This window comes from Myotis yumanensis, unplaced genomic scaffold (genome assembly GCF_028538775.1).
Source record: "Myotis yumanensis isolate MYYU_CA2020_CCGP unplaced genomic scaffold, mMyoYum1.0.hap1 SCAF_1, whole genome shotgun sequence".
Taxonomy (NCBI): Eukaryota; Metazoa; Chordata; class Mammalia; order Chiroptera; family Vespertilionidae; genus Myotis; species Myotis yumanensis.
The window spans coordinates 78,123,280-78,150,092 of NW_027223752.1; the positions used below are offsets into that span (position 1 = coordinate 78,123,280).

The 26,813-nt window shown below is 41.9% G+C and overlaps 1 protein-coding gene across 2 annotated transcripts in view; it reads right to left on the minus strand.

Annotated features, from left to right (window-relative positions):
* Positions 1–24,646, minus strand: part of FMN1 (formin 1) — a 387,832-nt gene extending 363,186 nt beyond the window's left edge. For both annotated transcript variants that reach the window (XM_070425545.1, XM_070425561.1), the window contains exon 1: positions 22,737–24,646. In XM_070425545.1, the coding sequence (XP_070281646.1) occupies positions 22,737–24,588 (1,852 nt within the window). In that variant the 5' untranslated portion in view covers positions 24,589–24,646. The remainder of the gene's footprint in view (positions 1–22,736) is intronic.
* Positions 24,647–26,813: the final 2,167 nt, after the last annotated feature.

Genomic DNA, 26,813 nt, shown 5'->3' on the forward strand with positions numbered 1-26,813 from the left:
GTTCTCATCACAAATAGGAAATGATAATTATGTGATGTGATGTAGGGTTATGTAATGCTATGGTGGTAATCATACTGCAGTATATAAATGTATCAAATCTACATTGTAACTTATACAATTTTATGTCAATTATATCATCATAAAAAAGGAACTCCAGTACAATCCCACATATGGATTTATCTGTTTGCTTGCTCATGGTGCTACTTAACGTATCCCTCTAGCTTCCACATTTCCTGTGAACTGGAAGTCAGCTCTGCGTGTCTGATTATCTATACAATCAGCTCTTTGGCAAAAATACTCCACAGATGGGGCTGGTTGTGTGGTAAAAATCAAGGTTTAAATTTTTACAAAAATTTTATTGATTGATAGAAGAGAGAGAGAGAGAGAGAGAGAGAGAGAGAGAGAGAGAGAGATTTGTTCCACTTTTAATGCATCTGTTGGTTGCTTCTTGTATGTGCTCTGCCTGGCATATTGGGATGATGCTCTAACCAACTGAGCTACCTGGCCTGGGCTCAAGGTTTAAATTTTAAACTCAGATCTGAAACATAAATTTTTTGCATATTTGGAACATACATTTAAAAACACAACCTTACCTATTTTTAAAGCATTTAAAAATAATCTATGACCTTTATACTAAAGCATACCTTTCTCACTTGAAAGGTTATGGATCCTCCTTTTTTTCTAAGGAAGAAAAGATTTTCTCAGATCCTTCAGTAAGCCACACACCTGGGACCCAGTTCTTGGTCACACTGGTTTACACACTCAACACAAATGTTATAAAACCCTATACAAGTTAGCGTGCATTCCATGAAATGCCTGCAATCTAATGAGGATGCTGATTTAGTTTCTAAACCACCAAGGCTACTATTTTGTAACTACTACTGTCTTGACACCCCCTACTCAGATCCCAACATAAATGTCCTCTGGCTTATGCCAAGCAGGAGCCTGCCTCTCCAACCAGCACAATTCCCCAGGTGGGTGGTGTCCTGATGGTGAGCAGAGGAAAAACAGAGCAAGCTGTTGGGGATGAAATGTGATCTAATGGAGGAAAGTGACCAAAATAAGCCAGCAAACAGAATTCTTCTTGAGAATAAACTGATTGCTAAAAATTAAAAAAGCATGGATGGCATTTTAAGTCTTTTTGGCAGATTAGACTTTTATCAAAATGGTTTATATTGGCAAAATGACTTTCTTAGTCATAAAAGAACACTTATCTGAGTGATTTTTAAAAAAAAATTCAAAGGATAAAAATGCAGAAGGCAAAAACAAAACAAAAATTATACAGTACCAGGGCTCTTCTTCAGCAAATCTCATTTCTTTTCTTTAATTTTTTTTCCCATTTATTGATTGACTTTAGAGAGAGAGAGATGAAGGAGGGAGATCGATAGATAGAATGAATATAGATTTGTTCTTCCACTTAATGATAGATGATAGAATGAATATAGATTTGTTCTTCCACTTATTTATGCATGCACTGGTTGATTCTTGTATGCACCCTGACCCCCTAACCCCCACCTCTGGTGTATCTAGACGATGCTCTAACCAACGGAGCTACCCCACCAGGGCCATTTCTTTTCTTGTACACACACAGGCATGAGATGGTGTGAAAAGCACAGACTCCTAAGGGTTAAGTGAAATTTCCATGTAATTAGCCTAGCACAGTAGGGCACACTATAATAAACAACATTACTCCCCAGGTCTCAGTCAGTCTATTTTATAAACCTCCTTGTTGGTGTTTCTAGTATTTCATGCCTAGGCAAGGGAGGGAGAAAGAGCTGCATTCTGGCAGTCAATTGATTAATGATGAATAGATCCTACTAATCTCTTCTGTTGAAATGGAGGAATAGGAAACATTGGTACATGCAAGTAGAGATAAATAAATTTTGTACACTGTAGAAAATTTTGCAGTTATTTTTAAAAAATAACTGTGAGTTGTAATGATCAACTCTGAGCAGCAGTAGGGCATTGATCAAAAAATTTTTATTTTTAATAAAGGATCTATATTTTATTTTATTTATTACAATATATTTTTATTGATTTCAGACAGTAAGGGAGAGAAAGAGAGAAAAACATCAACGATGAGAATCATTGATCGGCTGCCTCCTACATGCCTCCTACTGGGGATTGAGCTGAAAACCTAGGCATGTGCCCTGACCAGGATACAGATTTCCATGGGCAGGAATGAAATGCTTCAGCAACGCAAAGTCGTATGTGTTAAGCCAATAAACAGTACTGCTGGGGAAAATTATTTCGTTAACAACACTTTTTGTATTCTTATTACTCATTTTATAAAAACATTGATACTGGTATAATGCATAACACACTAGACATATCCTTGTTAAAGCAGCATTCTTTAAGAGATACTGTTTATTCTGGTTTCACTTGTCCTAGGCATCAAAATCTTGTTTGAGTCCTGCCAGCATGGCTTAGTGGATAGAGGGTGGCCCACAAATTGAAGAGTTGAGGGTTTGACCCCCAAGTCAAGGGCATGTACCTGGGTTGCAGGTTTGATCCTGGACCCTAGTTGGGGCTCATGCAGGAGGCAACCAATCAATAAGTCTCTCTCATGTCAATGTTTCTCTTTTCTTTCTTTCTTTCTTTTCTTTTTTTTCTTCCTTTTCTTTCCTTCTTTCCTTCCTTCCTTCCTTTCCTCCCCTCCCTCCCTCCCTCCCTCCCTCCCTCCCTCTTCTTCGCCTCCCCTTCCCCCTCCCCTCCCCCTCCCTCCCTCTCTCCTTCTCCTTTTCCTTCTCCTTCTCCCTCTTCTTCTCTCTTTCCCTCCCTCCCTCCCTCCCTCCCTCTCTTCCTTCCTCCTTCCCTCTTCTTCCACTCTCTCTAAAAATCAATGGAAAAAATATCCTTGGGTAAGGATAGACAATAAGAAAAAAATCTCATTTGAAATAATTAAGGTTTCTTATGTGTTAAAACATTATTCAGGACATGGACTATGGTTTAAGTTAAGAAACTGCCTAAGTACCAAATATTTATCATTAGAATTTGGAATGAGGCTTTTCTACCCCCGCCCCCATAAGCTCTATAAACTGTTCATTACTGAATCTATTTATGCCAGCTGGGTTCTGGAAATGCAAACATGAACAAAACCTAGCCCTCTATGAAATTCACAATCTACTGATTCCAGCTTCTAGAGAATCTACCCATTGGCCTTTTCTGAACACCTTTGCAGAAATCCAGCAATCTTTTTGCTATGCTATTTCCACAGAGAAGAGTGCTGGGGAAGGAAAGTGAAAAATTTGTGGTGGAAATCAGAAACAATTACTCCCATCTTCACCAGCACATAATATTATGACCATTATGAATCAACAATTAAAAAGTGAGTTTTTAAAAATGCTTACTGCAGGAGAGTAACAGCAAAGCACTTACAGCTTTAGTTAGATCAATAGAAAAAGTGGATGTCAGCACCAAAAAGAACAATTGTACTGGAAGTTAGATCTGAAGTATTTTATCACTAAACAGTTAAAGCACTTTGGATGAAATATCATTTTCATTACCTGTACCATGAAGGCACTGGGCCAAAGGATCCCTCTCAACTTTAGAATTTTAAAATCACAGTCCATTTGGTACACCCTAGTGACATGATTGCCTGACACTGTTCTTGGCATCTTGTTTACTCTTCATAAGAATGCTATGCAGGACATTTTGTTACTCACAAAGTAGAAAAGAGAAAACTGAGACTAAGAGAGGTCGTATAACTTGCATTAGACCATAGCAGCAGAATTCAGATCCATATCTACACTAATAAAAGAGAAAGATGCAAATTGGTGTCACTCTGCTACGCCCACCAGCCAATCAGGATGAGTATGCAAATTAACCCAACACAGATGGTGGTTAATTTGCATATGCAGGCACGGAGCAGAGACTGAAGGCTCCGGCACCAGCAAAGACTGAAGACGACTGACAACTGAAGACAACTGAAGACTGAAGAGGCTTGGCTTCTCCACTGCAGCCGGAGCGGAGAAGCCTCCAGGCTTGGCTTCTCTGCTGTGACTGGAGCAAAGGCCTGGGTTCCGGGTGCCAGAGGAAAACTGGTGCCAGCAGCCAGGGGAAGGAAGGCCTACTGCATGAATCTCTTCGTGCAACAGGCCTCATATATATGTGTGTGTGTGTTCTTCCATAATGCCTCGTTAAAACCTTAAATCCATCCAACTAAGTGCAGAAAAGCCATGGAGTTTGAAAACTGTAATTTATTTAGTTTCAATAAATCACATTCATACCAAGTAAATGAAGGACAGAAACACATATATGAAGACTAATGAATGATTCCTAGGGAGTTTTCAGAAAGACAAGACAGCATTTCAGTGATAGTCACTTTTCAAAAACAATAATGAAGAAAACCTTCTTTGTTAAGCAACGCCAAACATCAGTTCACTTTGCAAGCCAAGCCAAGTCTAGATGACTCCTCTGTTATTACAATCACAGAATCAAAATATTTAGACGTGAAAGATTCTCAGAGATAGATTGTCCTCAAAGATTTATTCTAAGTTATTCATCTTATCAATGAGCAAATGGAAATACAGATATATTACCAACTTTATTTCAATTACCATATAAGAGTATTACACTTAACAGAATATCTCAATTTACTTAATTAATGATCAACTAAAAATTTAATTTATTTTACAAGCCTTCACCTTTTACAACATATTGACCATGAGCCTAAATAATTATATTGCTTTAAATGGAGTTACTTTATCCCCTTGAGTTTAGGTGCTAATGAAAATAATTAATGATACAAAGGCCACCAAGCAATTGCTTATTGGGGAAATTTCCAGGGCTCCAAAGTAAATACTTAAGTAGCTACTGTAACTCAAAGTCATTGAAAATTCAAAGAAGTTTCTTGTTACCTTCAAATTGGTGGTGGGAACAGGATATGAAGAAAGGGAAAGAAGCATAATTGAAGTTAGGCGACCTGAAGTATTATATCACTAAACAGTTATAGCACTTTAGATGGAATTTCATTTTCATTACCTGTACCATGAAGGCACTGGGCCGAAGGACCCCTCCCAACTTTAGTATTTTATAATCACTGTAAGAGATGACAAATATCAACTAAATCATATTCTCCCATGTGAAGTTTGTAGAACAGCTGAAGGCTTTCAAAAAATATATATAAAAATTTTTCAGATGCCTTGAAGGTCAATGTCTCTAAAGACTTAACTTTTCTGAGGGATATACTTACATATATTTAAACATGTCAACATATTTCATCTCTCTAGGCAAAGGATACTTCTTTCATTTTTTCAGGATTAAAAATAAATCCTGATAGTACCTCTAAGCAGCAATACACCTGGAAGAAAATCAATGAATAATAAAGAAAAATAACATTTATTTTGTCCCTATGCGCTTTCCACCCATGGTGAAAAGAACCAGCTTATCTGCTTTTTTAAACTAAGGATGGGAGCCACACCTAATAAAATGCTCCATATTAGGTAATGAGTATTAAACACTCTTTTTAAAATTAGAGTTTAATAATATAATGTGCCAGGTGGATACTGGAACTATCAGGGGGAACACTTTGTAAAGTATATGATTGTCTAACCACTATGCAGCACAACTGCAACTAGTACAAAATAATATTGAATGTAAACTTCAATTGGAAAAAATTGTTTTAAAGAATAAATTTTTTAAAAGAGAAATTTGAAGCCCAGAGAATTAATTTCTTTAAGGTAAAAAAAAAAAGAATTAGAGCTGATCTTGAACTAGTTTTAGTGGTTAGATCAAAAAGAAAACAAAGCAAGCAGGACAAAGCATTTGACTTGCAGCCCTTATTTTTGTTTGTTTGTTGTTGTTTCTTAATATGTTTTTATTGATTTCAGAAAGGAAGGGAGATGGAGGGAGAGATAGAAACATCAGTGATGAAGGAGAATCATTGATTGGCTATCTCCTGCCCTTGACCAGAATTAAACGCAGGACCTTTCAGTCTGCAGGCTGACGCTCTATCTACTGAGCCAAACTGGCCAGGGCTGCAACCCCTCTTTTAACGAGGTCTGATCTTATGGAAGAAGCCACTGGAACTAGTCCATTCACCTATCCAATACATACTGACTAGTCAAGCACTAGATAGTATGATAAATGCCAGAGGCACACAAACATTTTATGATTCCTGCCATCCAGGGGCTCATAATCTAATTAGTGTCAGAGACTTGCCTATAAACAACATGTCAACACCAAGTGTTTTAAATGGAAGAAGCACAAACTCTAACCTGGAAGATTAATGGAAAAGATGCATTTGTGCTGTCTTCACAGATGAGTAGTTTATCATGGAAACAGCATGTGAAAGGCACAGAAGCAAAGAAAGGAAGGAAGGAAAAGAAGAAAAGGTATTATAAAATAAATTTAAAATCATTTTTTTCCAATTTGATATATGTGAAATAGGATTTCATTTTAATTGTCATTTTCCTAATTGCTGTGAGACAAAGCATATTTTCACATAGTCATCATTTAGACTTTCTCTTAAGTGAAGTGACTATTTATCATCTACCCCCATTTTGTCCTCCTGAGTAGTTAGCCTTTTATTAACTAGAGGCCTCGTGCACAAAAAATTGTGCACTCGGGGGGGGGGGGTGTCCCTCAGCCCGGCCTATGCCCTCTTGCAGTCTGGGACCCCTCGGAGGATGTCCACCTGCTGGCTTAGGCCCGCTCCCTGGGGGATCAGGCCCAAGCTGCCAGTCAGACACCCCTCTGGCAGCCCGGCAGCCCTTGGGGGATGTCCACTTGCCAGCAGGGAGCAGACCTAAGCTGCAGTCGGACATCCTTAGTGCTGCTGAGGCGGCGGGAGAGGCTCCTGCCACCACCACTGTGCTGGCAGCCATCAGCCTGGCTTGTGGCTAAGCAGAGCTCCCCCTGTGGGAGTGCACTGACCAGCAGGGGGCAGCTCCTGCATTGAGCGTCTGCCCCCTGGTAGTCAGTGTGTGTCATAGTGGCCAGTGATTCCCAGTCGCTCTGCTGTTAGGGTCAATTTGCATATTACCCTTTTATTATATAGGATTAGAGGCCCAGTGCACAAAATTCATGCATGGGAGGGGGGTCCCCTCAGCCTAGCCTGGACCTTCTCCAATCCGGGACCCCTTGGTAGATGTCCAACTACCGGTTTAGGTCCGATCCCTCTCACAATTTTGGACTGTTGGCTCCTAATCGCTCACCTGCCTGCCTGCCTGGTTGCCCCTAACTGACCCCCTGCCGGCCTGGTCGCCTCTTACTGCCCCCCCCTGCCAGCCTGGTCACTCCCAACTGCCCCCTCTGTTGGCCTAGTTGCCCCAAACTGGCCCCCCCTGCCAGCCTGGTCACCCCTCATGACCCCCCACTGGCCAGCCTGGTCGCCCAACACAGCCTGCTGTTCAGTTGTTTGGTCATCCCTCACTAACCCCCCTGCCGGCCTAGTTGCCCCACTCAGCCTGCTTGTTCAGTCATTTGGTCATCCCTCACTAAACCCCCTGCCGGCCTTGTCGTAGGCAGCCATCTTGTGAGGGCATGAGGGTTAATTTGCACATCACCTCTTTATTATATAGGATTTGTATGAATTCTTCATATACTGTTATTTTGGATACTAATTCTTTGTTGCTCATTTTCTTATTACTTTAAAAATGATATCATTTGTGACAGTTAAATGAGTTTAAATTTATTTAATTTTAATTTTATATTATTTTAATATAGACAAATTCACAAATAAGTTTCTTTATGGTTTGTGCTTTTAAGAAACCTTTTCCTGCCTGGCTAGTGTTGCTCAGTGGTTAAGTGTTGACCTATGAACCAGGAAGTCATGGTTTGATTCCTGGTCAGGGCACATGCCCAGGTTGTGGGCATGATCCCCAGTGTGGGGAATGCAGGAGGCAGCCAGCCAATGATTCTCTCTCATTATTGATGTTCCCATCTATCTCTCTCCCTCTCCCTTCCTCTCTGAAATCAACAAAAATATATTTATTTAAAAAAAAAGAAATGCTTTCCTAAGACTTCCATATTTTCTACAAAAAGCTGCAAAGTTTTGCTTTTCACATTTCAGTTCTAAATCCACCTGAAATAGATTTTGTGCATGGCACAAGGAAGCTCCAACTTCATTTTTTCTTTCCATATAATCAGTTCTTCCAGCATCATTTATTGGATAATGTATCCTTTCCCAGTCTTTGTAATATCAGTTGTTGCAGGTAGGATTCCCTGGGAAATGGACTGAGAAGATTCCCATGCAGGCTTGGTGGAGAAAGGGAGGGAAGCAGGATTGGGCAGAGGAGGTGCAGCTGCCACAGAGGCCTCAGCTGATCGCAGAGGGAGCTCTCAAGCAGGGGTGGCCCTTCAGAGTTGTCCTGCACAAGGCACCAGGGCTAAGCTTTCGGACTCTCACACACAGACCAGTCACTGGGTAGGACTGCCCTTGAGGAGTAGGTGGAATCTCAGGAAAGGTAGCTACTTTGGGCAGAGGGCAGTTCCGAGGGGTGAAGTTGGGGTGGGGGGTGGGGGGAGATGGGACACTCAGCCATGAGCCATCAACCAGCAATTCTCCCAGCAGCTGAGGGAACTAGGGCCTTGATATTAATAGGAGAATCTGGGTGACACACACAGTATCTTCTACACAGCCTTTGTCATGTATGCCCTTTCCAATTTTATGGGCTCATTATTCTTTTGGAGTCTTTTTTCCTATGAAATAACTTCCAGATATGTCTCCATTCTGGTCCCCTGCATGTAACCCGATTTGTCAATGGCCTCCTTCCAATATGTACCCATAATTACACCCCAAACGCCATATTTGTCAGACTATTTACAGTACAGTAGTACATTTTTGCCTTTGATATCAATATCTATTACTAATGTAGTCTGGCTTTTCCTTTAAACAGTTACATCACCCAACTGGCTCAAAATCAATATGTTGTCAACTAAAATTGAAACCAAAGTCCTTTACTGGTAAATGGATATTTTATTCTAAATGCAGAGTGTTTCCAGTATCCTCTTGAATTCAATCTTGTTCCATTTGCTTAGGAAGGATTTAACAAGCTCTGATTCTGTCATCTAACACTTCTTTCTCAATCTCATTTTTTCTCCAAAGCTGACTAAGAACACCAATAAGATGTTGAAAAGAAAATATCTGAACAGGATTGGGAACGGCGAGGAGCCTTGTGACATGCAAATGATACCTTTCTGCTTTTTGGCACAGATCCATTCATCAACACTCTAAGCGTGAGGGCGCCTGGCTGCAGACCCTGTGTGTCTTTACATGGCAGTTGTCTTCCCAGTCACTGGAGGCAGGGACCTTAGCATGATCCTTGACTTTGTTTCCTTCCTCAACTTTAGAGCCAATCATCTAGTTTTGAGTCCACAGAGTTTTGGGATCTATTCCTTGTTACTAGCAACACCAAGACCATTACAGACCTGTTTGATTCTTACTCCTATTTACAATTTAGGACGTTCCCACTGTTGCCAAAGCTATTTGCCTTGGAATAAAAGCTAATAGCTATTCCCCTTTTAGGGGTTCCCCACCTGGAAGAGATGTATTGCCCCTGCTAGAAGAGAAAATGCATGCAGTTTCCCAGGATGTATTCTGCTGAGAGCATCCATAGGCCTCGTTGGCATACAGACTGTTGGGCTCACCGAGGATAATGGAAAGGCGGCAGCTCTTTGTGAGGCTGTGATTTGTAAACATAAAAACAATTCCTCACATTTGTAATGCACGTTCATGTATTCTGTCTCCTTTCATTCTCACAGCAACTCTGAAAGAGTGATATTATTAACCCGTTGTTGAGTATGAGAGCTGGAGAAGTATGTTACGCAGAGACACATAGATAGCAATTGACAGAGGCAGGATTTAAACGTGGGCTTCCTAATTTCAAGGCAGTTGTGAATTAGGAAACTAATTTCAACTAAACAGTTGTGTGAATCACGGTCTATTTGGCACAAAAAGGAAAAAGCCATCTAAAGGCAAAGGAGTTCTGAAAGGACAGCCCCCGAACCTCTGAAAGGAAAATATTGCCCAGAAGACACAGGAAGTGATTTTTCTGGTGACACAGAGGCTGAGATGGAAGAGCTGCTGCAGCTGAGAAGCAGACGCTTTCCTGATTTGGGCTCTCTGTAAGATTAGTCATACATTATCATATGACTTTTCAAGACATTTGCTCTTAAAGGAATTAGAAAGATGGCAAGAAAATAGTAGTGCTGCTCTTTAGAATAAAGCTGCAGATGTGTGATTGAAGTATCATAATTACTTACTAGATGGAATCCTGCAACGCCATAATATTTGCTGATAACATAAAACTGGTTGTAAAAGCTATATACTCAAAGGCTAATGGAAGCTTAAAGACAATTTGGAGAAGTAGCATCTTGGACCACATGCAGCAGCTGGCACTTGGAAGGCATAGGTAGTTATTTGAAGACAGCTGTATTGAGGCCAGATGTTAATCTTATGATTAATGGTAAAAAAAAAAAAGTTGTGATCACAGTAACAAATGTTAAACAGGAAACTAGCATTCTACCTTCAAGAACAGCAGTCTACCTTCCTGTATTAATGCAATGTACAATGTCAGTAGGATAATACAAAAATAATAGACTTTCATGTTTACAAGTGTATAGGTCCCTATATCTGATATAGTCTATAACAATTATTCAAAATCATTACAAAAATGGTTAAGTGGGAATTAAACTCTTTCTCAAGGATAACTCATCTATATCATTTCCCTTTAATAAAATATTTGCACTTACAAGATTGTGAATTCATTTAACAAAGCTATACTTAGTATAATAATTTATGTCCCTTTAGGTAAAATTTCAAGTAATCACATCTCATCTTGTCATAGTGAGTCTCGTATGCACAATAAATAAAAACCCATTCAACAATCAGCATTTATATAATATATGCTCTAAGCTATATCAAGTGTGATGCTGTGTTTTAGAGATACAAAGGTAAGTAAAGCTTGGTCTCTGCTTCCATAGAGTTTATATTTAGGCAGACATGTAAACAAATAATTATGGTATAATGCGATAATGTGTAAAGTTCTATGAAATTTTTCATTCTATGATGAGGGAGGTTTTATAATAGAGATAACATTTAGAACTTTTGAAAGACTTTATCTTGAAATAATTTTAGACTTACAAAAAAGTTGAAAAATAGAGAGTTCCCTATTCCCTTCTCAATATTATGCAAACATTTACATTTGCATAACCAAGGTTAGGGTGGATTTTGAAGAATGCCTAGGAATTTATCAAGTATCTCATGTAAAGAAAACATTTATGAATAAAACCACTGAGTTATAAAATACTATAATAATATCTAAATATTTTTGCAGAACTATTGTGCCAAGCCTTTTAAATATATCACATAATCCTTAAAACAACTCATAGGTATTTAAAATATTATATCTATCACCATTCCTATTTACATACTGAGGCAGTTGCCAATCTTCTGGTAGATAGCAGAGCTGGAATTTGACACTGATGTGTTCAGCTTTCGCACACACGCTCTCAACCAGTACACTGTGATTAATGATCCAGAAATGAAGAACAGTCATTGTATATACACATTAGGTTACACTAGGGAAGGCTGTGGGGACAGTGTCTGACAGTGGAAGGAGAAAATAAGACCAGAAAGAAGATGTAAAGCCCTAAGTAATGGAAGGCTACTGTGATGGGCAGAATTCTAAGCTAGTTCCCTAGATTCCTGTCCCCTGGGGGACATGCCCAGAATAATCTCCTCTCCTTGAGCGACAGCAGAATCTGTGAATATGGATGCATGTCACTTCCACGATCCAGTTATACAGCAATGGCAGTGGCAAAGGAATTCTGCAGATAGAATTGTAGTCCCTGGTATACTCACACCACTCCATTGGTTTGGGCCTCAAATTCTCAAGCCATTTTCTATACCTAATTACTCTTTTCCTGGCCTTGATTCCTGCTTCCACTCTTGGAACCCTGTCTCATACTGTAAGGATCCTGCTCTGCTAGGTAATAACAGGCGTTTTATGGGCAAATTAATACAATGAGTTTTGTGCATAGCTTTGGGGATCAATCACATGGCCACAACTGATATTTGCATTGTATATTCTCACAACAGTGCTTTCACACAGAAGGCAAACTTCAATGGTGGGCACCAGGCTTCCAGCGGGGGTGCCTTGCAGGACCCTTGAATCAGCCTAGAGGAGCTCTAAGTAGCTGCCCAGTCTTCTGGTTCACCGGTGTGTGGGTCATAAAGTAGCTTGGTGCAAATGTGCCGGCCTTTGATCATGCATAATACAACATTGCTGGTTAATCTGTGACCAGCAAAACACATGACACGGTAAGCTGCCTCTGGTTTCCATTTCAAGTTTGATCACTTGGCTACACCTCAGTGACTGCTGTTGACAATACAGTTAAGTCTCATTTAAGATTAAGAAAGGTCTGTTGTAGTAAAACTGATTACGTTGTAAAATTATTCCAATTAAAAGAACAGTTTCTTTGTTCACACAAAAATTTGGCTTTGAGAACCCAAGTTCCATTTAATTTCAGCCCCATCCTCTGAGCGTATTCAGATTCTTAAACCTACGCAGAGATGAATACTTTTAAGGTTAGCTTAAAAATAAAGCATCATCTACCAAACTAACATGATAGTAACCACATAATATGATATGAAACCAATTTCATTCTGTTTAACGTAGGATAGGTGGGGAAAATTTGCCCCCGTTACCGACCAAGTTGTCTTATCATCCATTCATTCTTCCACTTACACATTCATTTAATGAAACAATCATTGAATACGTGCCATTGTCGGTTATTGAACCTGACTCCAGGTAAATAATGAGGAGCACGACACTGTTACTGTTTTTTATTTTAAAAAATAAGAAAATATCTGTTTCAATTCTGACATATTCTATCACCAGCAGAAACAGGTTCCGAATGGAGAAGGGACACAAAGAGCATGGCAGGGACAAACCCACTTCACTATGCTGTATGGCAGGTCAGCTGAAGGGATTCCCTGCCATTCTGTTTAACTGCTCCTGGGGCAATGCGTCACTCACGGTCACTGCCTTGTCACTTGTAAACTGGAGGGTATTTTTTGTTTCTGTTTTTAATTTTTTTAAAAAATCCTCATCTGAGGATATTTTCCCATTGATTATTAGAGAGCGTGGAAGAGAAAGGGAAATACAGAGAGAAACATCGATGTGAGAGAGGCACATTGATTGGTTGCCTCCTGCACATGCCCTGACCAGGGCCTGGGCCAGGGAAAAGCCTACAACCGTAGTATGTACCCTTGACCAAGACTCTTTGGTCCGCAGGCCAACTGAGCCAATCCAGCTCAGGCTGGAGGGTGTTTTTAAGTTAAAGTCAACAACCAAAAATTTTAATTAAATCAATGCAGATTGACCACCAAGGAACTGCAAATCGTCCATTTGAAGTATAAGACAGGGTCTTACATTCTAAAGCTTGATGAGAATTCAAGACTGACACAGAAAACAATGAGATAATATTATAAAAATATATATACTAACATAATAATATGGAAATAATAGAGGTCCAAAATGTATTGTCTTCACTAAAAATGATATAGATATCAGAAGGAACCAAATTATTATTAGTTGAAAAAATTAAAAAAAGCTTTGTAGGAGATGTGACTTCAGGTGGCTCAGAAATAATTGGTAGAAAGAAAGAGGACTTTGGTTTTTCTTATGCTATATCACCCTTGAACTTATGATTTCATAATGGAATGATATTATTATTAGAAATGCAATTTTAATTTTTTTACTTACTTTAATTGCAAAATAAAACTTCACTGATTAAATTCAAAAGCTATTGAGTGATCCAGTTTCAAGCTAGACTGTGTAATTTTTAAAAAATTCACTGGAAAATCAAAATTAACCTACAGAAAACAACGAGACCAAAACAATGCTATTTAAGTGACTTAAAAACAGAAGTAAATATAGACGCTTTCATTGAGAACAAATCAAGAAATTCACATCAAATAACCAGTTGTGAGCTATTATTTGTAGCATCATTTCATCACTGAGAAATCCCAAAGAGTAAATTATTAAAATCTTTTCTGGCCCTCTGAGTCAACATGGGTCTTTAATTATAATAAAGCTATTATTTTCTAATATTCTATGAAGTATTTTCATCAACATTATGTTACTTGATTCTCAAAAGAACCCTATGAATGTGATACTATTCTTTTCAGCAGATGCAGTCAGGGGAGTAGCAACCAGGTGCAAAATCGCTATTTCTCTGGCTCTACCAATGCTGGTGCTCCCCTCCCCTCCACAATTTCTCCTAGTCATTCTAGGAATCACATGTGCTCAGATGCAATCCTCCCATCATCACTGCTCCTCTTTCCTGTTCTGACTGTTTAATGTGCCTCTAGACACTTCTAGAATCGTCACCTGGGCTTTTGCAGCTAAGGTGCCAGCTGCATTCCCAACGCATTGCTGCCCTCCTCCCTCACTTGTCCTCTTTTCCTTAGTATGAGGTAAAGCAGGGGTCCTCAAACTACGGCCCGAGGGCCACATGCAAATACAAATATTGTATTTGTTCCCGTTTTGTTTTTTTGATTCAAAATAAGATATGTGCAGTGTGCACAGAAATTTGTTCATAGTTTTTTTTAAACTATAGTCCGGCCCTCCAACGGTCTGAGGGACAGTGAACTTTTGAGGACCCCTGAGGTAAAGACTGGTTCACTCCACCAGATTCCTGGTCACACCACTTCAACAGCCCCTCGAGTAGGGATTCTTCATCCCCACGTTTGTTATACTGTTATGAGACCCTGTCTTCAATATCTGAAGGACATGTTAGTAAAATTACTCTGTAACTTTCTGCACTGCTTTTTTCATTGCAGTCTTCTCTCCCTACCATCCAGGCATGAGTCCCTGAGAGCTGGGTCAGCAGAAAATCTGGAGGACATCCGTCAGGCTATTTTTTCTGTTGTTCCTCCCCCGACGCTGATACCCTCTCCTCTGCCTCAGATCCTGCTTTCCTAGGATGTGCTCCGCCCGGTGACAACCTTCGGAGCACTGAGGCAACAAGCTCTCATCAGGTCTAACCATCTCATTATCCGGACATGCGGAGACTCCTGTCTGAACCCCAGGCAGCCTATGTTTAGGCTTAAGCCGCATGTGCTATTTGCTCTCTCCACAAGCCTTCTGGGCTGACCTGGAAACCAACAGCTTTAATCAGTCACAGGATTATTTTTGGGGCTCTCTTCCCAAATGCAAAACTCTGAGTCAAAATTTTAACTAAGGCTTAAAACAAACAAAAAAACCGACACCACAACATTTTAGAAAAAATATGTGAAACCTTCCAACTTACTGCCTTAAGTTGAGAATAAAACTGTCACAGGAATCACAAAAATCTGAATCTCAATATCTGAAGGCCTCACTCACTTGCTTGGTGGGAAGTGAGGTCTTAGACTCTTCCTCCCCTGTTATGCCCGCCAGGGGGCCCGTGCTTGGGAGCCTGCGGCTTTTGCCCCCTTGGGCTCTGTTACTCTGTCACTCTGCCACCCTTGGGTTGCTAACAACCTCTTCCTGACCCCTGTAGCTGGGGCTGTGCTCTCCCTTGGCTCAGAAAGTTTCTGCTTCTCTCAAATAGCTCTTCCACCTGCGAAACCACTGGGCTTCTGATGACAAAGTCATTCCTTCCCTCATGCCAAGAACCCTTCTCCTAGACTAGGTAGGGCCCTCTCAGGAGTTTGAGAAAATATCTGTACACAGAATTTTGATCCAGACTTGTTCTCTTGCAATATTTCCCTTTCCATTGTCCATTGTTCCTATCTATTATTGGGTATCCTTCAAAGACCCCACAGGTCCCTCTGTCCTAAACATATCTGAATCCCAATCTGACAGTTTCAAATTCTTTGCTATAAGGCACTGGGCCACAGAGACAGCCTCTGGTCCCATGTGCAGGAGCAACACTGACTGTGGGGAACTCCGAGGATCTTCGGGGAGAGTGAAGAAACTCTGGAGCACGATCTGGTGGGCAGCTGAGCTACCAGGGCACAAAGGAACCAGGGGGATGGTATGACCTAATGTCACAACCCAGAGGCCACAAAAAATGTACTCAGTAGCATGGGTTGATTCCCATTTAAGAACTAACAGGAGTTATGATCCTTGTAAGTGATCAGAGAGTAAAGTAAAATAGGCAGTGAAGGTCATTTACCTGATTAAAAACGATCAAGAAGAAGAAAGTGAGCCCAGAGTTGGTGTGTACTGTTTTCAGAAAGCCCCCTCTCACAGAAGGGTCCATGAAGAATAAAACAAAACATACAGCTCCAATATTCAGTACTTTACTTTGTCAACTTGATTAAATGCTTGTAATATATATATATGAAGAAGTAATATGCAAATGAGGTCAAGACTCCATAACGGTCACGATCAGCTCAGGAGGAGGGACCGTGCGTGGCCCTGAGTCTGAGAGAACAACATGCAGGCACGGCCCGGAGCCTGAGAGATCAACACAGAGGGGTACTTGCTCCGAGCCTCTGACACAGCTGGGGACAGGCCCCCAGCAGACATACACACACACACACACACACACACACACACAGGGCGCCTGCTCTGAGCCTCCACGGCATGGCTGGGGGCAGCCCCCAGCAGACACACACACACACACACACACACACACACACACACACAGACATGGGGGCCTGCTCAGAGCCTCCGAGGCCAGACTGCAGCTTATGCCCTAAAGCTGTCAGTAGGAAATCCTGGAGGGCTCCCGGATTGTGAGAGGGGGCAGGTTGGGCTGAGGGTCCCGCACCCACCCCAGTGCACGAATTTCGTGCACTGGGCCTCTAGGTCAATTATAAGCTTTAAAGTTTGTCTTTTCTAATGCCCCCAGGAAATGATGCTATGAGGCATACTAGTTGTCATGTGAAAATACAGGATGGGGCGAAAGTAGGTTTATAGTTGTTCCTATGGAAAATAATATAATTGTTAATAAATAATAATACGAGAATAAACTGTGTTTCGTGTACTCACAACTGTAAACCTACCTTTGCCTCACCCTGTACATATGCAATAAATCTTCAAATTATAATCTCTTTTCATTTTAAAAATGGTCTTCTCTCTCTCTCTTTTTTTTTTAAATGTTCTTTTAGATTTTTCAGTGGCTATTACTTTTAATCACAGTGTTAATTCTGCCATTTCTATATTTCTTCAGAATTACTTTAGATGAATGTCTTTGGCTTAGGACCCAGACTGCCACCCTTGCTTTAAATCTTATACTCTGAATCCAAGAATAGAAAAGTGACAAATAAAAAACAATTCAATAGAAGGTGTTATCCTTAAGGCACAACTGGATATTGACCTGGGAAAAAATTCATTTACGTAAAGTTGTTTTGGGATTTTAAAACATCAGATCTTGGTCATGGTCCTGGCCTTTAAAAACAAAATCTTAACAAGAGAAGCACTTTATTTTATATAGAATCTGACCACAAAATATAAATTGTTCATTGGTAGAAAATCTATTTAAATATTCCATATGCAAATTAGCTACTCTTAATTTGCATAATTGGGGAAGACATTTTTAAATTATTTTTGTGCTTTGCATAAAAAGCAACCAAGCACAATGTGTTGTCAATCACTGGTAAACATAAGAGCTATGCATTTAAAAAACCAGATAAATCTTTCTGAATTCACAGACTGAAACCTGCATCACAAGATCTTCCAATTTTTTCACTTCCTCTATATTTGAACTTTAAACAATAAGACAATTGGCCTAATTAAACTGAGAGATAGAAAGGTCACACAGCAAAGAAATGAAACAGTGTAATAATTATTTATTATCAAGATAACCAGTGTTCTATAACAAAACATATACTACACATACACACATCCTTCTTTACCTCATTGGTCATTTACAATACCATTCCATCTGTCTACACTTTTTGGTCCTCGTGACACAGTCTATCTGCATCATCTTGTCTCACTCTTGCCCTCCAGATCCACTCTCCGCCCTTCTGCACATGCTCTTGGCTCCAAAGGCTGACCTTTCAGATCGCATCTACCAACTCCCTTACACTTTGCCTTATGGTTGGTTAGAGGAGTTTTCTAGGCAGAAGATCAAAGGAAAGTGAGGCCAGGATATTTATTCCCACAACTTCCTCTCTGCCAGGTGCCTCTACCGCAGGCCACTGTTCCCGCCACATGGTCCTCCTGATTAAGCTCCCCTGTCAGGTTCCAGTGACCCCTGGTTCCCTTGTTCCTTCAGGCCTCGAGGTGTCGGTTACCTGTCAGGACCCTGTCTAACCCAGGAGCCTTTCTGAACTGCCTTCTTCTCTTGGTTTCTGGATAATGATCTGTCCTCATCCAGTCCTACCTCCCTGACAAGTCCTTTATGGGCATTGCTTTCACAGGGCTCCGGGAACCTGAATTTCTCTTCGTACCAATGCTGTGTATCAATGCTGAACTTTTGCCTCATTAAAGGACATGGGTAAAATACAGAAAAGTGTGGTTTAGCTATAATCCTACCATCCATGCACATCACTCTAGGAGTATCTTTTTTCTTTAAAAAGTAAGTTTGGCTCAGTGGTTAGAGTGTCAGCTCACGCACCCAAGGGTCACAGGTTGATTCCCAGTCAAGGGTTGATTCCCATCTGGGTTTCAGGTTCGATCCCTGGCCCCAGTTGGGGCGCATGCGAGAGGCAACCAATCCATGTGTCTCTCACAATGATGTTTCTCTCTCTCTCCACCCTCCACCCCTCCCCTCCACTCTCTCTAAAAATCAATGAAAAAAAAAAATCCTCTGGTGAGAATTAACCAAAACCAAAAAATAAAAAAAAGTAGTTACAAATCACTCTTTAAAAAAACCACAGGGGACACATTCACCACAAACTGTGCAACGATGTAAATATAAATAAAGAAAAAAGTGAGTGCTCTTCCCCAGTGCTTCTGGAGCCTTCACCTCAGTCCCCACCTTCTCCCTGCCTTGGCCCTAAATACAGCATTGAACAGCCTGGCCCATCTTCTCTATACCTGTCTCCATGATATTCAAACCCATACCAAAATATATACTCATACATGGAGGAGGTGATACACTCTCTACAAAAACTGAGAGCATGTTACTAGAAGTAGATCTAGTTCACTACCTTGAATAGCCTCATAATATTACAGAGTATAAGTATACTATAATTTATCTAACCATTTCTCTACTGATGAAAATTCAAAAATTTTTCAGCTGTCTTTGGTACTCCAATAAATGCCTTTATGCACACATTCTTATTAGTGCATCTATTTATGTAAGCTAAATTCCTAAAAGTAGGGTTGCTAGGACAAAGTTACATATAGTTTCAATTACTTAAGCAACTTCACTTACTTTCTTAAAATATATATAGCAATGTATTTCCTGTCAATTTAATTCTTGATTTGTTTTATATGGGTATAAGATGGTATATGCAATTTTTGAATGTTATTTTCTTTCTTAGCATTAATTACAGATAATTTTCTATATGTTTTCTGCAATAATCTTTCTATATACTTTCTGTAGTAATCTTAACATCTGTCCATTAATATTGTAAAGCTTCTTTAAAATTTTATTGGCATTGCATCACACCTCGATATTACATCTACTCCCCTATAATATATATGCAGAGAAGAATCAAAGGTTTGACAGTAGCATTAGATATAATAAAATCTATTACACATATGCCTCTCAACCCTCAATCAGTTGACTTAACTACATCTTTTCATGGGCACAAGAATTGGACAAGTGAGTCACAATATCAAGAAGAACTATGCCTGGGGCATGTGCTTCCATCACCACCCCGGCGATTTCAATCAAAGGAAAAGATCACGAGATGGCTGAGGAGCCCACTGAAGCACTGCGGATGGGGAGCCAAGTTCCATGTGATTCTGCTGGCTTTAAACGGGTCTACTGAAGATCAAAGGTAAAAGAAACCATCCAAACAGAAAGGAATTCAGCCCCAAAGCTGCTGCTATGCAGGCTTGCACAGCTAGAGTCCCTCAAGGTTTGAGAAAATACCACATTCTACAAAGGCTTGGCAACATTCTACAGCAGTTTCCATCCCAAAATAAAAGACTATAAAACCAATTCCAAGGTGGGGGAGAGGGAGAGAGGAAGAGGATGAGAAGAGAAATCTGGCCACTACTCATTGTTAGTATATTCTCTATTTGATCATATCACCACCAGTCAAGAAATTCCTGCGTGTACCCCTTGGAATGGAGAGTTAGGAAAATTACAAAGCTAGCAGGATGTGACCAATAGGCTCTGTGATACCTCTGTGCTATCTCCTCTGTGGAGGGTGATGTTGGCTTTAATGGCTTGGTCCTGTGAGAAGGAGAAGCGGATTTCACTCTTTCCTGGGACTTACTACTTGTCCATAACACTTAAGAATCTTCCAACTGGAAACGGGTCTGATTACTTTTGCCAGCCTTAATCTCCTACTAAAGCAGTTAATGGGCGCTTTCAATAATGCTAATCACATCACTTCAATAAAATACCTACATGTTAGTTCCACAGGAAATACATGTCCACAGACCATAAACTCAACCTGGTAATAGCTGACATGGGAGAGAGGGGGGAGGTGGATGCAGATAAAGGCGCACTGTGCAGGGACAGTAAATGAATTACAGACCCCTCCTCTGGGCTGTGGGGACTGCCTGAGGCCTCTGCTGGGATGAGGTGGGAGGAAAGATAAAGTTAAAAAGGCAGCTGGAAGCAGAAAAGTCCCCCTGTCTGGACCCACCAGCTGCAGGAAGTCACTGATGGATCCAGAATATGAAGAAGAATCAAAGGCTGCAGAAAAGGGGAATTAAAGGGAGGCAAGGGGACAAGAACATGGGATAAACATCAAAGATATTATCTAGAGAACTCCCTCCCTTAATGGTTTTCAAAGGAGGGCCAAGATAAGAGCTAAAATTTGGATGTCCTGGGGGAAGGTCCCAGCAAAAGGGAAGTTATCCAGGCCAGAAAAAAAGGGTCCCTCCAAACCCCTATTCTCCTTTCCCTTTCCAACTCCTTTCATAAAGTTGGAAGCACCGGGGGTGTCCCTGCCAAAGAATCTCTGTGATTCTAATGACTGGCTCAAGATCCCAATGGAAGACCTGGGACCAAAGTAAAGGGAATGGTTCTGAGCGATTGTATGGAGAAGCCAAGGAAGGAAGTGATCATCTGTTGAACTTGCCCCTCAGTGGGCTCATGGTCAGTCACCCAGAAGCTGAATGTCCTCTGGGTACCCACCTTGACCCATGTACGGCAGAGCTTTTGTAATATCTTTTCTATAGAAAAAGAACAACAAAATAAAAAGATAATTCTAAGTCAGGGGGAGAGGTTTATGGATGTTCAATGTATTTACACTTTCTGGATAAGGAGCACACAGAATCCTAGAATTTGCTGATTTCTAAAAAGAGCCTTCAGAGCGAAGCTAGCCATTCTGCACTCACATCTCCAAGACTCTCTCACCTAATAGTTGTAGAGAGCTTCTGTTCCAAGTATTTCACAGTATGCATAGGGAGAAAGAATTTTCATCACTAGGGTTTCAGGATACATGCTCATAAAATCTACAATTCTATGGCTTTCTTGATGACACAGATTGGTTATATTATGAAAGGAGCAAGTGTTATCAAACTAAGATCAATATATTGCAAACACATGATGAAACCATTTACCACATTGTTTTAAGAGCCAGCCCCTGGACCAATGATTTAGAAACATTTATAAAAATGTCAAGAATTCAAAATAGTCAGAAAGCTTTTGCAGTTTTTCTTTCCTACATAGATATTTTTATCTCAAAAAATTGCCATGATATTTGCTCTAACCTGTGAGAGACCATATATCATGTTACAAACTATTCCCTAGACAAAGCATCGACCATATGCTGCTAAAGCACCGCTGAAAGAGAACCTGTTACTCGCACGATGGCACACAAGACCCTGCGCATCTGGCCACGCTGGCCTGGAAAATGTAATGAGTACAGGAGTGGCACTTCCTACACCCTGCCGTTTGTGGTCTTACTGGACCCACTTACAGAAGCCCCAAATTGTGTTCATGTAAAATTTTAAATCACATTAAGCACATGAGCCAGATTGTCTCTGTAGCACCTTCTGCATAAGAAATGATGTTGCACCAGGAGTGGTAGGAACCCATAAATAAGTTATAACTTCAGAGCAAACATTGCTTTGTGCTCCTTTAGGAAATTAAAAAACAGAAAAATTAAAAAAAAATCTGAACTAAGTCTCTTCAAATTAAACTGAATTCATCACTCTTCTGGTAAAAACAAAAAAGTTTTTGTCATAAAATAATGATGTTACAAAGGTGATTACTAAAAAGAAAAACAAACAACAAAAACCTCTGACAACAGACACAGCGCACTTTTGCTCTTCTACTCAGAGAATCCCCACAAATTCAAGCTACTCAGCAGTACCGCCAGCAAAATTCAGGCCAAGGGGCCAATTACCCGGGGTTTGCATCAAAGGCAGCGACCAGTTGCTACTTCTCCCTGCTTGTTTGCTCCTGTTCCTTTGAGAGTCCTGTGGTAAGCAACCATGGAGGCAGCCTTAGCATACGCCCACCAAAATGAAATAAAACAAAGACATTTACGAAGTACTGCTTCTGGAGGCAACTACAACCCTGACTCCATAAGTAAACACCATCCTCACAATCTCAACATTTCCCTATACCACTCCCAGTTTTCTTGCTACAAGGAGAACTGACTAACAGGCCCAGGAATGTCGGTTCATTGTTCACTAACCTGTCCCTGAATAGCACAAGCAGTTTGTGAATCACCCCCCAAAAAACGACGTAAAGCATCTTAAACAGGGACTAACCTGGAGGTGACTGGTGCAGAGGCTGAGCTGTGATCCTCCCGGGCCCCAAGATCTTTTCCAAAGGCTCCCCAGGCACCAACCGAGGTTGGTCCGCTCTGAGGAAGGCCGAGCTGGCTCCTTTGGTCTCCGTGACCTTCGCAGAGGATGATGGCTCCAAGGTGTCAGCAGAGGTGGACCCAGAGAAGGTGCCACTCTTTCTACCAGGAGAGTCATCAAGAGCGGCTTCCCTCTCGCCAGGCAGCCGGAGGAGCCTGTGATGCTGTGGAGGGCTGGGGAGCCTTGGAGATAGAGGCGAGGGAACAGGTGACATCCGTGTGTGTGTGCCAGACTGAGAGGATGAATTATTAAATACCATGCCCAGAGCTGGTGGGGGCGGCCTCTCACCACCTCCGCCCTGTGAGGAGTCGGGGCCAGCACTGCGGGGCAGATCCAGAAACAAGGTCTTGTGGCCGCTCAGAGACAGCCCAGCTCTCCTCTTGCTTCCGGTGTCTGGGAGGGTGCGAGGGGCCGTCCTGCTGAGGGGGAAGCCCAGCCTCTTCCCCTCAGTGGCTTCAACTAACTTCTCACTTTCTATCACCTTCAGGAGGACCTTGTTCACAGCCCCCTCGGTGCTGGCTGGAGGACATTCCCTGGCCGATGACTGCCATGACCCGTCCCCGCGCTGCTCCTTGCCCTGCCGCTTGGAACCAGGAGCCCCAGCCTTGGCTGCTGGGAGGGTGAGCACGTCTGCACTGGGAATGAACTCAGCTTGGGCTGCTGGGTGAACAGCAAGCCCTCCTTCGCCCTCAGGATGCATTTGAACTACTCTCTGCACCTGAGCAGACAGGTCCTGGACTCGGGCCACCACTTTGGAAACAGGTTTCTTCTTGTGAGTCCGCTCAGCACACTTCTCCTTCCGGCCCCTCTCTGTGGGTGGATGCTTCTCGGGGTGCTTGTGACTTCCAGAGAAACCTGTCTGCTGATGTGCCAGCCTGTGAGGCGCCCTCAGTAGCCCCCCAGCACCACCGTCCCCTGGCTCGTCCCCTGGCTCTGTGGAGCTGCAGTCAGGGCGCGATCCTCCTCTTCCAAGCTCAGCATCCTCAGAAGTGAGGCCGAAGCTCCCAAAGCCAGGGTCAGGGTCCAGCGTCCTGGCGATCTCCAGGGGGCAGCTTCCTATCCTCTGCAGGGAAGAGGAACGAGCCCTATGTGGAATCAAGTTGCCTCTCTCTTCTAGAAGCCCACGATCAGGCCTCTCTTGAGAAAGAGGAAGGGAGTTGCTGGAACAGACATGGTCCCTCCCCATCTGAGGAGCTGATCCCTGGCCCCCATGCCCTTTTCTTCTTGTCCTCTTCTGCGGAAGCGCCTCCACACTCTCTCTCCCTCCCCCAAACCGCCGGGGCTTTTTGCTCCTCTGGGTGCTCCTCTTATTGAGACAGCCCACGAGGGGATCTCCCTGCAAGTCGCCAGCACTCCGGAAACAGTCGTCCTCAGGGGCCAGACTCACGGACAGCTCCAGCAGCTTCCCCTCCTGGTTCCCCATCGTGATCCCCAGGATGTGGTCTGAGCTTAGGAGACTGGCCAGCAGTCTCTCCCTCTCCGCCGTGAGTTTGTACAGCTCAGTTAGGATGTCCTTCGTGGGAGTCTGCTTGAAAAATATGTCCCCTGGATGTTCATCCGGCTGCAGACTGAGGCTGATGACGTCCGACCCCTCCCTGACTTGGTAGCAGTTCTGAAATGCCTTATTGGATCTGTCTAGAGTGACGGTGCCCTTGTATGAAAATCCTCGGACTTCCCCCCGTGGAAGATAGAAGCTGATGTAGCAGAGTTCAGTAATGGGCTTACGCAATTGGAGGGAGCAGTGAGTGCCTTCCATTATGCCTGCCTAATTATTCATGCCTCAGAGATGCTGGTCTGTGGTCAGGCTTCCCAGGCTCCAGTGCTGGGGCATGTGATGGTGGCTACGCAGAGAGAGCAGCTGACTGTCATCTCCAGCAGTGAGACTGCCTGAGGAACAGGGGAAGAAAGTAGCTTGTCTAACAGAGTGGAGAGATCACACACCAACATAAATCAAAGCATCCCCATGACTTAGCCTTCCTCTCTGGCTGACCTCAACCAATCCAGGCATGAGCCAGGAGGCTGGCTGAACCGCCTCCCCACTCCCACCCCTCCCTGGACCAGCAGAGCTTGAGAGATGGGAGAGTGCTCTAACTTTAGCCCCAAGAAAAAAGTTCCTTCTCCCCCCATGGGAACTCACTATATGCCTTAGAGAAGTTCTCTCAACTTCACTAGGCTTCAGTTTATGTTCTTCTATAAAATAGAACTAATGTATCTCCCAGAAATCCTGAGGTAAGGGGACTTTGAGATCCTTAGAAAACAGAGGCATTTTAATAACCTGTGTTTGGAATATTACTTTGCAAAAATAAGTCAAGCCTTTTTACTCTCCAAAAAGCACCTTCTAAGATTTGACATTATCTATTAATGTAGAATGGGGGAAAGGTACTCAGCCACAAATTGGGATTTTCTTCTAAACACAATTCATATTTTGTCAAAAGAACTAAAGGTGAAAAATTTAAAGTTTAAAATTTAAATAAGTGATTCGGGAGTTTTAATCAAGTTTATTTTTTTCTCTCATACATCTTGCCCACTTAAGGCCAAATGGAATAAAGAAAAAGCAAAAATCTGAAAGCCAATGCTAGCACTATATGGATTTTCAAATGCCTTCACCATCGAAGTGGCTAAAACATCACATAATCAGTAAAGGTGGCTGCTCCCTCCTGTAATTTGAGGTATCCCAGGAATATCTCTGTGGCTAGCATCTTTACACATAAGCATGGAGCTTAGAATTCTGTAGTACAGCACTTCATTTCTTCATTTAAGGCTTCCATGCTTAAAGGAAATCTCCTTGGGAAGGGAAACACAATAATAATTTATTAACCATTAATATATTCAGTGAATGATTTTTCTCAGATCTTTTCTAACTGGTTCTAAAGAGTAAAAAGCTATACAAAGGTATATTTTAAGTGGAGGAAGAGTAAAATGAGGAAGAGTTTTATAATTGAAACTTCTCGAAGAAGAGTGATAAAATGAAGGTTAAAAAAAATGCAGACATCTGATCAACCAGAAGTGCCAGATGGGCTCAGAGTACTCTCGGAAAAAGAAGTGGAACAATATTTTTAAAGTACTGAAAGAAAAAACCTGTTATCCCAGAATTTTATATCAAATAGAAATATTCTTCAATAATAAAGGTGAAATAAAAGCATTCTCAAATAGAGGAAAAGTAAGAAAATTAGTTGTAAGCAGACTTGCTCTAAACAAATTTCTAAAGTAAGCTATCAGACAATGAAAATGTTACAGGAAGAAACTTGTAACATCAAGAATGAAGGAAAAGCAAAGGAAATGATAAATATCTATGTAAGATAATATTACTCCTTTCTTGAGTTTTTGAAAAGATGTTTGGGGAGGAGAACCAAGATGGTGGCATAAGTAAATGCAGGTACTCACTGCCTCCCACAATCACATCAAAATTACAACTAAAATACAAAACAATCTTCATCCACAACCTCCTGAAAGCTGGCTGAATGGAAGTCCTACAACTAGAGAAGTAAAGAATAAAGTACACTGAGACTGGTAGGAAAATGAGAGGCACAGAATGGGCTGGAATGTGGGCTGCTTTTGTAATCCAGAGGGAGATTGTCTCTGCAGAGGCCGCCACGAGGAGCAAGGGGTCCCAGCCCCACACCAGACACTCCACCCAGGGTCCCAGAACTGGGAAGAGAAGTCCCCATAACATTGGGCTGAACAAACCAGCAGGGATTGTGGCTGAGGGACACAGAGGCTGCTGGAGACCCAGGTGTACCTCTTAAAGGACCAGGCACAAACATACCAGGACTTGCTTCCACTGAGGTCCAGCGCCAAAAGGCGATGGGGTCCCAGACACATAAGAGGAGGAAACGGATTGTCTGGCATCAGGGCAGGAACTCAGGGAAGACTTTCTACCAAACAGAGATGCTTGCAGGGGTCATTGTTCCTATGCTGAGACCTTCCCTGTCACAGGGCTGACTGACAGCCATATCTGAGTCCCCATCTACCTGGAGCACA